Genomic DNA, 16708 nt, shown 5'->3' with positions numbered 1-16708 from the left:
AAATTTCATTTTTAATTGAAAACCAGTTTTGAGGTTCTTTTTGTTTTCTCATTTTATTTTTTGTTTCATAGAGTGAGAGAAATAACATGCGGTTTAGTAATATGATGGAGAGACCAGTAAAACACTGAGAACACATTGTTCTAGCTCTCTGGGGAGACTGCCACAGTGGCTAAGCACTCTGAATTGACGGCTTTCTGGCTTTCTCACTCCCCTGCCATCCCTCCACCTTAGACCTATTAGGACTCATTATTTTCCATATGGTCCCGGAATTTCAAGAGTTGTGCCAATTAAAGTATAGATAATGAATCATGGATTAGTGCTGGGACTTGTCTTACCCTAGGTTTTCTGTTCACAATTATTTAGAATACAAATATAGTTTATAAACTAGTAAATTCACATAAAGTTTAAAGAAAAACTTGTTATGAACCAAACAGAAAGTAGTTCTGAGACGTTTGTTTTAAACTTGATGTATTAGGAGGACTCTTTTCCCTCATACAAAATGAATTTATTTGTGAAATTCCTTCAGCTTTGTTCTTTAATGATAGGCATCCCTATATTCTGTGGAAAATAGTTATCTTAAAAGCAGGTTATAGTCAAGTTATGGTTTTGTAAAATTATACAAACCATTTATATGTCAAAATTAAATTATAAATTACTTATAGGTAATAAATATAAATATAGCAAATTATATACTAATTTAATTATTATGTAATAATAATTAGAATAACTTTTTGTATATACTTACAAAAAAATTTTTTAATAATTATAACTGATCAAGGATCCCCCTTGGACAGCAGGATATAGATAAGGTTCATTGCTCCTACCTTCAGAGACAGTTGAGAATATGATGAAATTGTTCAGGCAGTAATTATGGTTTTTTGCAACTTTTAATGAGTTTCCATAGCAAGGTGCATGGGGAAATCCTTCTTTTTATAATATCTTTGCCTTCTGAGCGTAGTGAAACTATTAGTCGTAACAAACATAAACCTACTACACATCCCTTTATGCCTAAGTAGTACTTTCAATGCCAACATTTTAAATGTTGCTCTGGACATCTTCATCCCTTTCACCCTGAATGACATTAAGATATAAAAACTAAAATAGACATTGGCCTTCAGCATCTACTACTGCCTCCATCCCAGCTGTCAATTCTTCTACAGTGTGAATAGGCTAATCTGATAAATTAATTCATACCATTTCATTAATGGGATAGTCCATCCCCTTCCCATATGCATTGCACCATCTTTCAGACCTAAACCAAAAGCATTCCTTTAATGGTGGAAATTTCAAGGCAAGTGGGAAATGTTAGTTCCTTCCCTGGAAAAGTTTGAGGAAACTTTTTACGAGAAACTGCCCTTTAAATATCATGAGATGAGGAACTTGACAAGAAACAATAGAGCTTCATGGGAAAATAAAGAATACTATTCTGAATATTTTAATTTGTTATCACTTGGTGTGCTGTCTTCTGCTACCAGCTACTCTACTTCTGACATCCTTCGCCATTTATTATGCAGACAAATTCTAATTACCAACTACATGAAATTGAAAATAAATATACCATGTATTACCCAAATTCTGAGTGGCATAGCTATCTGGGCACCCGTGAGCCAAGACCACCAAAATGACTAGTAGCATAGGGCTAGAGTCTATACTGGGACCATCTCATGGCTAACACCTGTCCTGGCCCACCTTTAGCTGGATGGAGCCCGCTAAGAGTGGCAGCCAGAGAGAAGGGCAGAAGCCTTGCCATTTGGGGTTTATTGTTAGAGGCAAAAACAATATACAAACCATGAAACAGAAAACAGACCAACAAAAAATGTTGGGTTTCACTTAAAGAAGTTCTAGAATTTATGGTGATCAAATTAGTCTTTAGGGAGCTTTTTTATTTAGTAATTTCTTCTCCTTAGGATTACTTATTTCATTTATTAATTGTGTAAGTCAATGGGAAATCAGATTAGCTATTTAAATGTTTATTTACATACAGTCTTTGAAGAAAAATCAGTTTAGTTAATTTAGGCATCCTTACTCTTGGTTGCGTTATTTTAGAATGTTATATCCTTAGAGTAGCAGAATTATACTTAAGGAAAACAATGTCATGTTAAAAATAATGGTGGACGAACAAGGATAATTACATTACTTACTATGCTTGAAGTTTTAACTTGTAGTGAAAGACTTCATTTGATGGCCAACCATTGAGTATTTTTAAAGGGAAATCAGATATATTCTATAGCCTGTAATCTATGAAAAATCAAATGTTATCGTGATAGCTAGAGGAAAAGTATACATAAAATAGTAAAAGCTAATTAAAATAAGCTTTCAGTGATACATTGATTTTGAAATTTAAGTTCCTCATCATTAATTCACATCTGAGCTCTTCATAGTATAAGAGCCTCAAAAGTATGAGTTTTCTTTTTTTTTTTCGCATTTGCTCTTGTCTTAGTCTTTGCTTTACTATATATTTTATTCCCTAGGCAGCCATGTATACTAATATTCCTGATACTCAATTAATTTTTAGTTTGTACTTCTTATTTGAAAAGCACACTATGGAAATATATAGCTATAAACTCAAGACTACCAGGTAAAATGAATTATCCTAGGAAAGCTATTAAAACAAAGTGCCTTTCCCACGATTCCAGCATCTGAAAGGAAAAAAAAAGCCTCTTTCTATTATCTCTTATTTTGTATTTTATGCCGTTATTCCCAACATGGCTTTGAGTATATGCCTGGTTTACAACTTGAAATAGTTAGCTTTATATTAATATTTTATTAGTCCCCTAATTTAATTTTTCATCTAGAAATACTATCATGTTTTCCCCAAAGCTCTGGCTGTGTATCACATACTAAAGTACATATTTGCAAGGCCAGATAATTTGTCCTGTATCACAATCCAGATTGGAACATTAAGCCAAAAAATTATCCATAGTTGGACATGAATTATGTGGACTTGACTACTCAGATCAAATTAGCTAGGACACTTCCAGATCTTCTCTCCATCTAATAACTCCTTGGAGGGCTGCAGAAGAGAAATTTACCAACAACAAAGTAAAAAGAACCCTTTTAATCCTCCTCTTCAGTTTTCCCTGCATTGTTGCTTTGAAGGCTTTTTGTTTTGTTTTGTTTTGTTTTTCTGGCACTCAGCAGTTTAGCTGTTTCATAGCATTTTTTTCCCCCACATAGTTTATATTTCTGGGTTAGTCTATAAACCATTCACCCCATATACTTGACTAGTGAATTTGAATTACTTTCTCACACACATGTACATGCATACAATAGAAAGACTATTTACTCCTCTTGAGGCTGCTTATATTTCTGTGTAGCCTTTTAAAAATTTTAAATGTCAATAACTGTGTTAGAAAAAAATGGAAGGACTCTTATTTTGAATATATTGCCTTGCAGTTTTGTTTCTATATGTAATGAATTACAACATAACATCCTCTAAACCTATCAGGCAGATTTAATATTTATTCTGGGTGAGAAATTTTTTTAAGGCTGTTCACAGCTCTATATCTTTATTACTATCTTGTGAAGCTCTGTTCCTCTCTGCAAACGTCACAGGCCCCTTGGTTCTTGTGACTTGGCTCTTCGTTGTTATATGCAGGTAAAGAAGATTTTAAAACTCCTGTCTGCTTAGAATATCATTCTGCAGCTTCTGCTAGTAGATAAACATCTTGTGGATAAATATTTGGTTATGGATAGGAGTTTCCACAAGAAATCTTTAAAGTGTTATCAGCTAAAAGAGTATGAAGTCTTAAAGAAAAATATGTTTCTGTCTTAAACAATTAAGAATGTCATCATTTTCCCCAAATAGTCATGTGATGGTGTTTGCCCACCCCATAGAGTCCTTCTAACTTCTGCTATTCATCTGTCTGTAGAGCATCACTGACTAGAAGTAAAAATATTTACAAAATAATTTGTCCAACCCCTTTAATATCAAGCCTGCTGCAGGTTAGTTACTTGTCAGAAGCAGTTACATCTTCCTTTCTCATTTTCTTTCTTTATAAACTAGTAAAATGCATTATATGATACCACTATCAACTATCTTTGTCATCCAGAAAGAACTGTATTACTTTAATAGTTTCCTATAAAATTCAAGAGGTGGAAGTAGAAATACTTCTTGGGAATGGTTGTTAGGGAAGCCCTTTAAGATACATTTGAGTGGTCAATCTTGTTATCCTCAAAGAAGAAATGATTTTTTTCATTCTGTTATGACCAGCGTCTTTAGCCAAGTCTATGCAAATAATTGTGCCTTTTAGTTGACAGTGGAAGTATATACCTCTAATCATCTCTTTGGTCCCCTAGTGCCCATGTCCAGCTAAACGATGCTGTCAGTGCATGCATTTAGTCACTAAAACATTGGACAATAGTAAAGACTCCTGCTGACTCAATCTCAATTACAGATTCAAAACTGCCATCAAAAGTATGTTTGAATTATTACAGACATTTTTTTTCCCACAGAACTTTTAAGAATGTTCTATAAGACTTCTTTTCACAGTGAACTGAATTAAAAAATCAATTGAAATATAAATAAATAGAATCATCCACTTTTACAAAGGCTAAAACAGAGCTCTACCCTGACTCGCTCAACATTAAAGTTGTGGTACAAAGAGCCTGGGTCCCATCTGCTCCAAGTAGGTGGCCCTCAAGAGTCATTAAAATTATCTTTTTAAAATTACACTCAGCAAGAGCAATCCGTTTTATGCATCCAGAAATTATTGTCCAAATGCCCATCTGCATGTCGTTTTAAGAAACGTAGTTCAACAGAGGAAGTGCTGGCTCCTTGGGGAAATCATTCTCATCTTCAGCGTACATATGCTGTGCTACAGTTAATCAGGCAAACTCTATTGATGTTCCCGGCACTTGGGCGTGATTGAATATTTAACAAACAAATGCCTCTGTGCCCAGAAGACAAACGGTCTAAGAGATTTGGGACTTTTAAAAAAATATATCAAGTTAAATCAAAAGCATTTTGTGTTTGTTCTTCTGAGAAACAGATGAACAGACGATCGGAACGTGAAAATGGCATGACAATTTCTTTACCACTCTGACAAATTATATTCAATTGCTATACAGGTTTTCAGTAGTTAAATGATAAACCAGAGGGGGAAATGTGGTTGTTTTTCAATCAGGTCATAGTAAGCTTACTTTTAATGCATATAACAAATGCATATATTATATAAGAAAAAATTAAGCCAAGAGCATGTTGAGCCCAAAAATGTTACACATGTGGAATCAATAAACATCATCTATACATATATCATCTACTTTAGTAAGTCAAGAGTGTTGCTAAAGAAAGGAATAGAGTCTGCCAGTGTACCACGCCTAGAGAGTACAATACTAGGTTTCATTCTCTATTTCTTTCCTCTCCAAAAGAGAAGCTGTTCCAACTTAAGTCATAATATTGGTCTCGTTTATCTCTTGCCTTTCTCATTTATCCTAATTCTCCTTTTAGAATCTGGGATAAACCAGAATTGGTTCTGGGGCAGCCAAAGTAAACGAGCCTTTTATACTCTGTCCAGATTCTCCAGTTACTTATCTTTTCTTACTTTAAGTAGTAGCATAGAAACATATTACCTAGAAATGCAGTACAACCAAGAGAATGCTCACCAGGGAACACAGCTAAATCTGTCCTTCTCGGCTCATCTCCAGACCAGGGTATATCTTAGGAAAAATGTGAGATGAATGGCCATATACATCTCATGAATATTTCTTTGTGTATAATCATTGTTCATGCCAAGCAAAAAGAAATAATTTTACACCTGAGTAAACTACTGGAAGGAAGAAAAGGCTGTACTCTGACCTACCCAGAGATACAAAAAATAGACTTCATATAAAATAATTTGATTTTTAAGGTGTTTATAAAATGATATAGCAAACATCTGGCTTTATAGGTATCCCTCTAACTGTACATCTGAAACTTTTGAAATGATATTTGCTACCTTCTACCTTATGAAATTTTTACTTTTGTAGGTATCTATCTCTCGGCTTTATGCCTTTGCCTTCAAGATTTTGTGCCTCTCGAGGCCAGTGCCCATGTTCTTCCAACCTGTATTTCTTCTGTAGTGCCTAGAAAATGCCTTACACCTAGCAGGAGCTTAGTAAATATTTACTGAACTCATTTTTATTGCAAAAGCTCCCAATTTCTGCCTATGTCATATACAAAATAGAATCCCAGAGGGATCCAAAGATTCTGGCCCAAAGATGCATAATTATACTGTTTCTGCATAACCAACCTATTTTTAGGGCCTGTTTTAAATACATAGGACACGTTTATTTTTTATATGCAAATTGATGGAAATGGATGAGCAGAGGGTCTTTTTTGGTCACAGAAAACGCACTGCCCAATGTATATAACCAGTATAGAAAATTAAACGAGAGTTTTTTGAAAGCTGGAGAAAAGATAGCACCAGCAAGCAGCCAGACTGAATTAACAAGAAATCCATCCTACTTCCACCAGTACCTTCTCAGAACTAGGGTTTGGGGAATATTTGCTATATTCTCGGTTTACTTTCTCTAAGACAAGGCTACACTTTTATCCTCGTTTCATCTCTGTACAACAAAAATTGCAAACGCCACCACCCCATTCCTTAGTAATTTAGGACAGTAGGCATCTTTCAGGTCCCTGGCATTCTTTCCGGTTTTCTGCCTGAGGACAGGGTTCTTCAACCATGTGAACAGCTTAAGGGCTCTCAGAGTGGTGGTGAAGGATTAGCTTACTCAGTAAATGATGTACAGCAGAGAGAGTTGCCCAGTACCTGCAGTTGCAGCCAACGTAGTACTGTTGCAAGGGTGGAAATATCCCAACCTTCTTATTTGTTCACATGGAATGTAAAGTAAGTGCCCGTGGATTGACATCCAATCACCATCTTTTCTTGACTCTATCTGGGGCTCTGGAAAATATATTTCCCCATCATTTATAAAGAAATATATGTATGAGAAGATCAAGCCAGCATAGACAAAGCAAGTTGAGGCCCAGGATGAATACCAAGAAGATCTTTAGACACTCTGCAGTTCTCATCCTTTATTACAGATAGGCAAGCTGTTTCTTGGGAGACATTCTAAGACCCGAGTGTTCTAAGACCTTTCTTGAGATTACAGTTACTTTCTGCAGGAAGTACTTTCCACTACTTTTGAACACTTTCCACAAGGAAGGAAAATCATTTTATAACAGGATTAGTGATTGCAGACTCCCTTTAAGAGATTTCCAGAGTCGGTGCGCGTGGGTGGCTCAGTGGGTTAAAGCCTCTCTGCCTTCGGCTCAGGTCATGATCCCAGGGTCCTGGGATGGAGCCCCACACTGGGCTCTCTGCTTGGCGGGGAGCCTGCTTCCTCCTCTCTCTCTGCCTGCCTCTCTACCTACTTGTGATCTCTGTCTGTCAAATAAATAAATAAAATCTTTAGAAAAAAAAAAAAGAGATTTCCAGAGTCTCTAAATAGAGCATATCTTGCCTTCTACAGAACTCTCATATCAGCCCAGCCTCTCCATCACCACTACCACTGCTTCAGCCCAGCCACACTAGCACCTCTAATCATGACCATTGGACAGTCTCCTAATTGGCCTCCCTCTCAGTAATCTCCACAGATGCTGCAGACACCATACAAACTCACACCCATGCCTTCTATCATGGGCCATCGCTGATTCTCCTGCGTCACATCACCCAAGGACCCCTCAAAGGCCCTGCATGGCAGAGATTTAGTTCTGAACTACCATTGTATGCCCATCATCTACAGTGCCTATGGCAATAGCCCTAGATATGATGAGGAAGAAATGAAAAGAGGCAGAACTATGACAGACACACAGATAGATCCCTTCTCATTAAAAGGCATGATAAATCCCTCTTCTGGGGATGCCTGGGTGGCTCAGCCAGTTAAGTGTCTGCCTTTGACTTGGGTCAGGATCTCAGGGTCTTAGGATCAAGCCCTGAATTGCATCGGGCTCCCTGTTCATCAGGGAGTCTGTTTCTTCTTCTCTTTCTGCCCATTTCCCCTGCTTGTGCTCTCTCTCAAGTGCTCTCTCTCTCTCAAATAAATAAAATCTTAAAGAAAAACATCCTCTTCTGGCCTGTGTATAACCTAGAACAGGCTTTCTCACCTTTACACATTTTTCACTTCTACTGAAAGGGAAATCTCACCTCAGATAGTAATCTGTATGTTCAGCATGATGATGACCGAACACTGAGCAAGAAGCTCACAGTTCAATCAGCCTCTCAAATATTTTGTTTAAAAATTCCAAATCTGAGGGGGGAATGCCTGGGTGATTCAGTTCATTAGGCATCCAGTTCTTGATTTCAGCTCAGGTCATGACCTTGAGGTCTTGAAATCAAGCCCCCTGTCAGGCTGCATGCTGAGCGTGGAGTCTGCTCAAGATTCTCTCTTTCCCTCTCCTTCTGCCCTGCCCCCACTCCTGCATGCAGTCTTTCTTGATTGCTCTAAAAAAAAATTAAAAATAAAAAACCAAATTTGGGGAGTAACTAGATGTTTGGTTCTGTGTGGCTACAAATTGAAAGGGTAAGCAATAGCTTTCTGAAATTGAATGTAAGAGATACATTCTTAGATAGCAAATAATGTCTTTAAAATATAATCTGCTTTTGGGGGATACCTGGGTGACTCAGTTGGTTAAACATCTGACTTGATTTTGGCTCAGGTCATGATCTTAGAGTCATGAGATCTAGCGCTGCGTCAGGCTGTACACTCAGTGGGAGTCTGCTTGTCCCTCTCTCTCCGCCTCTGTTACCTCCCCTGGCTTGCACATGTGTTCACTCTTTCTCTCTGTCTCTCAAATAAATAAATACATAAAATCTTTAAATGTATATAGAGATAGATATATACTCTGTTTTTATTGATTTTTGTTTCTGTCCTAAGTTTATCATTTTGATATCCACTTAGTTTTTACATATTTAAGTAAATAAGACAAATTGGAAAAATCTACCTTGGCAGGTATAAGCAATGATCAGGTTAGTTTGTTCTTCCAGATTCTTATTTTATAGCAGAAAAATCCAACTGAAAAAACACTGTAGTTTTCATTTCCATTATTTACTTTCACAGCCATTGATTTTAAGTTTGTAGCTCCTCCTTTCTCAGATTTAAAAATGAAAATTTTTGCTTTCCTAGGGATAATCTCAGAACTAGGTATTTATAAAACTCATGTAGCTTTACAAATAATTCTGTTTCATCACGTTCATGTCTTAACGGGAAAAAAAATACTTTCTATAATTGATTTTCATGTAAGAAAAGTATTTCACAGAACATGTCTATTATCTATTGCTCTTGAACTTCCCTACAATAATTTAAAACAAATACACTTTGATAGCCCAGCTTATTTTTAGAGTAGCATCTCTATGCTTAAATAAGCTAAATACTTTAAGTTCTAGCTGTTCCTCTTCTCATAGAGTCAGCTCATTAGGAAGTCAAAGTGTGCTATGCTTATGTAACTTCCGGTGGATCCTCTTCTTTCACATGCTTTTTTGAAATGACTGTATTTTTAGTGAATGGCTGTCTTGTAACCCAGAGGTCAAAAAAATATATATATGCCTTACCAAGACCAGATAGATACCACATAGCAGGGCATCTCACCAAACGGTTTAAATCTATTGCACTGCTGTTTTAGTTACTCATCTTTTTATTGCAAAATAAAATAGGTATATATATATTAAGTATAGGTATATATATATATATATCATATATAGGTATATTATATGTATACTTTGGCTTTTATTCGGAGAATAAATGAACTTTTTAAGAACTGTTCTCAGTAGCTTCTTCACCACCGATTTTGGCTCAATGTGGTTTCACTTTGTTCCCCCATGTAGGGTAACGACAGTATCCAGGGTTCCCTGAGCCCAACAACTAGTCCTTCAGGGTTAACTCAGCTAACATTAGAGAACACGTTGGGGAAGGCTGCAAGGTGGACAGATAAAGGACCTCTAAAAAGTGCCTACACAGAAGCAGGAGCATCAGAAAGCCAGAATTCCTTGGCAAAGCAGATAGATAGAAAAGATTTTCGAACAAGTGTGGTGCCTACACCATGCCTTTCTCCCCCTGGAAGAAGTGAAGCCTCTCAGAAAACTCCAGATCCTGTTATCAAAGCAAAGGACCGACCAGCCCATCAAGTACCAGCTTCAATAAACAAAACCTCCCTAAAGGAGATCTCAGAGGCAAAGTTGAGGCCGATTCCTGAAGTATCTGTAAGTGGCTTTGCTCTAGTTTGCATAGGCGGGCAGCACATCCTGCTGTGTTCTGTTCTGTCCCACTTCGCACGGGTTTTCAGCAGGACCTATTTTTCATCATTTGGGTGATCAGTAATGTATTCGCCTTCCAGTTCCAATGTGTTTTAGCTCAGTAGCAACAGCTGTTAAAGAGTATATTGCCCATCCCAGTGATAATAGAATGCCTCGTGTTTTTAATGAGAAAGATAATTATCATTATAGTAATTTTTTTATTTCCCAGTTACTTCTCATAATTTTAGTTATCACTGCCTGCAAATTATAAATGAAGATCTTATTTTTGAGCCAAAGGCTTGCCAGTGAAATTGACAGATTTTCAATAACAATCTACATTAGGAGCCATAAAAACATCATTATTCTCTTCACTTTCTGGTCTCTTTGCAGCAGTTTCCCAAATAATAAATGGCATGAGTGAAGGTTAATAGTAAAGTAGTGTCACTGAATAAATCCCTAGGCTAGTTTGGTGGCTATATTCATGTCCATTGGGTTGATTTTCCTCCTTCCTGTGTTAGTCCCTCTCTTCCTTCAGTCCCTCCACGCTGCACTTAGAAACCAGAGAACAGATGAAGTTATGCAGAACAAATAAACTTATATTCCATTTTTTTAAAACACAGTAAAGGTTTTCTTTATTTTTCATGTCCTAAGTATTCTGTATGTGTTACATTGTAAAGCTTTGGTTCAATTACGTTCTAAGCAATTGAGGGAGGATTGTTCCCTCACACAAGTCACAGACATATATGTCATCATTAACAGAACAGAAGTAGCTAATACTTCTTAAACACCTGCCATGTGTCAGTCACACTGCCAAGCCTTTTTTCCACTGAAGCATTTCATTTAATCCTCACAGTGACCCTGAGAGGTAGACACCTTCATGCTCAATTTTTAGATGAGGAAACTGAGGTTCAGCTCGGTTATGCGGGGTGTTCAAGGACAACAGCAAGTTAGTTGGAGAGTTAGAACTTGAAACTAGATTGTCTGAGACCAGAACTGCTGCCTGGGTCCACTGCACTGGGCTGCATAAACATGTACCAACTCTCACGTAAATGGTAGCCCCTCCTCAAGAAAGACCCAGATAAAACTGGAATGTGTATTCATTTTTTTTCTCAAGTTTGCGTGCATGTCTGTATGTGTGCCCACAAAAATGTAGCGAATCACCTAACTCAATGAAAATGGAATTTGTTTTATGGTGATTTTAGGATGAAAGTGGTCATAGTAATATCTTTGCCTGTTTTGCATTTATTTTAAATTATTTAAATTGTTTTGCATTTATTTTAAATTATTTCTAAAACAGATATTCTACCTAGCTGTAATTTTCTTCCCCTTTGGTGTACTCATAAGTGGAATGCAGCTAATAAACTAAACTTAGGGATTTGTTCTAGGATGCTCCTTCCCTTGACTGCAGCCAAAACTGGGCTGCCAAAAAACGGAACCAAAGCAAGTCTCTTAAGAAGCCTTCCGCTCCATTCTCCCCTAATTTTTTTGCCACCACCCTTCTATTAGGAAAAATCTCTCATTCTTTCCATCTTTCTGTAGAAATAAAACCAGGGCACAAAAAACCAGCTTGTAAACTTGAGGCACAAATGGACTTTGAGTACCTGGCCACTCGACCAAGTACACTGCCTGAACCCTAGTGCTCTCTGATGATATCAGGGGGAAATGAAAGGCTGGAGAGAGAGCAGGGGATTTTCCTTTACGCATCCTCTTCCTCTGAGAGCTGAGACTCTTTGAGTTGCTCCAAGAGCCCCTCCTCCCAGCTGCTCGCTGCCCTTTACAAAGCACTCACCTGACTCCTGTGCCTTTGCGCAGGCGCCGTGGGTGCAGCATCGGCCATTTTTACTAGTCCATTTTACCGCTAAGGAGACTGACAGCAATCCCTTCAAAAGGATGGAAGAGGGAAGGAACCTTACACGTGTGGACAGGATAGAGGCACAAAAGCACTGCTTACCATTTGCGCAGAGAGGTTTAACCTCAGTGTCAAAATACAGACTAATAAAATGTGATCTCAGGGAACCCACATGGTCGCTACAATCTGTGGCTTACATTTGTGAATGTGAAAACCCCAATTTAATAGGATGTAAAATTATGGAAGGCATCGGCACTCTGCCCCATTTCAGGGTGAATTTACCATGGGAATGGAGTGTTCTTCCAGAGACACCATTTAAAAAAGAAATCATGGTCATAGTGAAAGGGTGCTAATACTTGACATTCTCTCCATTTAATAACTGTAGCTAAGAATCGGAAACAAGTTTCCTCAAAAGAGCCATGTGCTTGCTAACTCCACAAAGGAATTTTCCCCCCAGATTCCAGAAACCCATGGTGGTGACTGTTAATAATATACTAAAATTTGGGGAGCCCGGGTTGCTCAGTGAGTTAAAGCCTCTGCCTTCAGCTCAGGTCAGGATCCCAGGGTCCTGGGATTGAGCCCCATATTGGGCTCTCTGCCCAGCAGGGAGCCTGCTTCCTCCTCTCTCTCTCTCTCTCTCTCTCTCTGCCTGCCTCTCTGCCTACTTGTGATCTCTGTCAAATAAGTAAATAAATAAAATCTTTTTTAAAAAATAAGAATATACTAAAATTTAATTCACACAATATAGAATTCAGCTTTTTTTAGGGCACTCATGGAGTTGTGCAGCCATCACTACTTATCTTAGATCATTTTTATCATCCCAAAAGAAATTCCATCCCTATTAATAGTCATTCCCCATTCATTGCTTCCCCCAAACTCCAAGAAGCCACTAATCTGCCTTTCTGTCTCTATGGATTTGCCCTTCCTGGACAGTTCATATAAATGAAGTCAGACAGTATGTGGTCTTTTGTATCTGACTTCTTTCATTTAGCATAATGCTTTCATTTCTTTTTATGCCTGAATAGTAATCCATTATATGGATATGCCATATTTGTTTATTCATCTCTCAGTCGATATTTGCTTATTCATCTCTCATCTCTTCCACTTTTGGGCTATTATGAAAGATGGTGCTATGAATATTCATATGCACATTTTTGTGTGGACATATGTTTTCATTCCTCTTGGGTATATACCTAGGGATGGAATTTCTGGGTCATATGCAACTTTATATTTAACGTTTGAGGAACTGCCAAACTGTTTTCCATAGCAGCTGCACCATAGTACATTCCTACAAACAAGACAAGTTGACGGGATTTTTCTACATCTTAGTCAACACTTGTTATTGTCTGCCTTTTTCATTTAAGCCATCCTGGTGGGTGTGAAGTGGTATCTCATTGCACTTTCAGTTTGCATTCCCCTGATGACTCAAGATGCTGAGCATCTTTTCATACACTTATTAGCACATCTGCTTATCTCCTTTGGAGAAATGCCTATTCAAATCTTTGGCCTATTTTTTCATTGGATTATTTGTCTTTTTATTGCCCTGTTGTAAGAGTTTGGATACAAGCTCCTTGTCAGATATGTGATATGCAAATATACTCTCCCATTCTGTAAGCTGTCTTTTCATTTCTTGGGGCTATCTTTTGAGGCACGGAAGCTTTTCATTAGGTGAAGTCCAATCTATCTGTGTTTTTCTTCTCTTGCTTATACTTTTGGTGTTATAGCTAAGAACCATTGCCTAATCCATGGTCACAGAGATTTATTCCTGTTTTCTTCTAAGAATTTTTTAGTTTAACTCTTAAATTTTGTCCTATAATCCATTTCTAGCTAATTTCTGTCTCTAGTGGGAAGTAGGGGTTCAACTGCATTTTTTTGCTTGTGGATATTCACTTGTACCAACACTATTGATTGAAAGACTGTTTTTCCCATTGAATTGTCTTGTCACCTTTTTTGGAAGTCAATTGACCATACATGTGAAAGTTTATTTCTGACTTCCCAGTTCTGTTCTATCTATATGTCTATCCTTATGCAGTATCACACTGGCTTGATTACTGTAGTTTTATAGTAGACTTTGAAATCAGGTAGTGTGACTCCTTCAACTTTGTTCTTCCTTTCCTGGATTGTTTTTGCATTTCCATAGGAATTTGAGGATCAGCTTGTCAGTTGAGATTGCATTGCATCTATAAATCAGTTTGGGGGATATATCTTAATATCTTAATATTAAGCCTTCCAGTCCATGGATATCTTTCCATTTATTTGTGTCTTTCATTTCTTTGGGCAATGTTTTATAATTTTCAGCATACAAGTCTTACACTTTCTTTGTTAAATTTATGCCTAAGTATATTTTTGATGTTCTTGTGAATAGAATTGTTTTCTTAATTTTTTAATTTGTTCATTTCTAGGGTTCATAGAAATGCAATTTATTTTTATATTGATTTTATATCTTGTAACCTTTCTGAATATTAATTAGTTCTAATGGTGTTTTTGTGAATTCCTTAGGAATTTCTATATACAAGATCATGTCATTACAAATAGAGATAGTTCTACTTCCTTTCCAATCTGGATGTCATTTGTTTCTTTTTATTACCTAATTGCCCCCACAAATGGATTTCATTTGAATGAAAAGCTTTTCTTTCTTTCAAGATATTTAAGATTTAATACTTCAACTACTGTGGCCCAGTAGTGAATTCTAACACAGACATAATGAGCTCTGTCAGGCCTAGAAGGATTCTACTGGTATGATGCATAGGAAATGTACTAGATGCAAGAGAAAAATTTTGACAATTATCCTGGGACTGGAAGTCCATCCAATATATGAATGGAGGTATGAAATTACCTCTGCTGGCTAGCTTTGTAGTCAACGCATATAGAACACTAACATGTATGGGGGGGTTCTGCCTCCTAAGCTGGGCTTCTAAAATAAAGGACTTCTAGGGGCACCTGCGTGAGCCTAGAAGTCGGCATCTGACTCTTGACTTTGGCTCAGGTCATGATCTCAGCATTGTAAGATGGAGCCCTTCACTGGGCTCCATGCTGGGTGTGGAGCCTGCTTAAGATTCTCGTCTCTTTCTCTGTCTCTCTCTCTCTCTGCTCCTCCACCCTCCACTTTTCCTCTCTAAAAATAATTAAATAATTAATTAAAATAAAACAAAGGACTTCTAGGTGATGAGTTACAGCTGCTCTGGTTCTATTTCTGGATTATGACAGCATCTCCTTTTCTGCTGAGTGCCTGTCAGGCCAGGTATTCCCCCTGGTGCTAGAGATAAACCAACCCAAACAGATGAGGCCTGTCTCCTCAGGGGGCTTATATCTGTTAGGAAATACAGACAATAAAGATGCACAAACAAATACATAAAGTGTTTATAAGCTATGATAAGGATGTGGGAAGACAAAGATAAGGTGATATAACAGACAACAGGGTTGGCCAGAATGGTGGGTACTTCAGATATTATCTGACTGAGTAGGTGACATTTGAGCTGAGATCTGAAATTTAAGATGGAGCCAGCCATGCAAAGAACCTGGGACTACTGTTTCAGGTATCGGGAACAATAGGTACAAAGCTTCTGAAATGGATGTCTTTGGGGAATAGAGGAGGCCCACATAGCTGGGTCTTTCGGGAAAGGGCAAGGGAAGTGGAGGATGAGGTCAGAGCTGTTAAAAGGCCCAGATCACATGAGATCAGAATGGCCACGGTAAGGAGGGTGGCCTTTATTCCACATGCAATGGCAAGTCTTTGTAGGGTTTGAAGCAGGGCAATAACATTTACATTCAAAAACTTCCCTCTTGGGCGCCTGGGTGGCTCGGTTGGTTGGACGACTGCCTTCGGCTCGGGTCATGATCCTGGAGTCCCAGGATCGAGTCCCGCATCGGGCTCCCGGCTCCATGGGAAGTCTGCTTCTCCCTCTGACCTTCTCCTCGCTCATGCTCTCTCTCACTGTCTCTCTCTCAAATAAATAAATAAAATCTTTAAAAAAAAAAAAAAAAACTTCCTTCTTGCTGTGTCAAGGATGGATGCAACAGGACAGGAATAGAAGCAGAGAAAGCAGTTGAGGCATCACTCTCTGATAAATCAGAGCGGAGATGAAGAAAAGTGGCAGATTCCCAAAATAACTAAGAGCTAGGACTGATAGGATAGAGGGAAGAGGAAACAGGCAGAATCAAGCATGACTCTGAGGCTCGGGACCTAAGCTATAGGGAGGGTGGTCATGTAATTCGCTGGGCTCTGGGAGACTGTGAGCAGACCTGAGCCATCAACTCAACCATCAAGGTACTACAGTCAAGAATTGTAAGCTGACTCCCCATTGAAGATCAGCTCTCACATGGGGTGCCTGGGTGGTTCAGTCGGTGAAGTGTCCAACTCTTGATTTTGGCTCAGGTCATGATCTCAGGGTTGTGAAATGGAACCCCGAAGCAGAGATTCTCTCTCCCTCTCCCTCTGCCCCTCCAACCCCCACCCCATGCTCACTCTCGCTCTCTCTCTCTCTCTCTCACACACACACACATAAATAAATTTTGAAAAAGGAAATATGCTGTCGCAAAGTGCCAACTTGAAGTAACTCTATGACAAGAGACAATCAAAGGCTCTTACAAAAGAAGGTGCAGGGGACGCCTGGGTGGCTCAGTTGGTTAAGCAGCTGCCTTCGGC

The 16708-nt window shown here is 38.2% G+C and overlaps 1 protein-coding gene across 4 annotated transcripts in view; it reads left to right on the top strand.

Moving 5' to 3' along the window:
• CFAP20DC (CFAP20 domain containing) overlaps positions 1-16708 on the top strand; it is a 251615-nt gene that overhangs the window by 162466 nt on the left and 72441 nt on the right. Inside the window, exon 13 of one of the 4 annotated variants that reach the window (XM_059387863.1) lies at positions 9807-10181. The exons of the other annotated variants lie outside the window; for them this stretch is intronic. Coding sequence (XP_059243846.1) covers positions 9807-10181 — 375 coding nt within the window. The remainder of the gene's footprint in view (positions 1-9806; positions 10182-16708) is intronic. 4 annotated transcript variants of the gene reach the window in all.

The sequence above is a fragment of the Mustela nigripes genome, chromosome 2 (genome assembly GCF_022355385.1).
Source record: "Mustela nigripes isolate SB6536 chromosome 2, MUSNIG.SB6536, whole genome shotgun sequence".
NCBI lineage: Eukaryota > Metazoa > Chordata > Mammalia > Carnivora > Mustelidae > Mustela > Mustela nigripes.
Note: the sequence above shows the minus strand (reverse complement) of the source record. Positions and strands in the feature narration are given on the sequence as shown.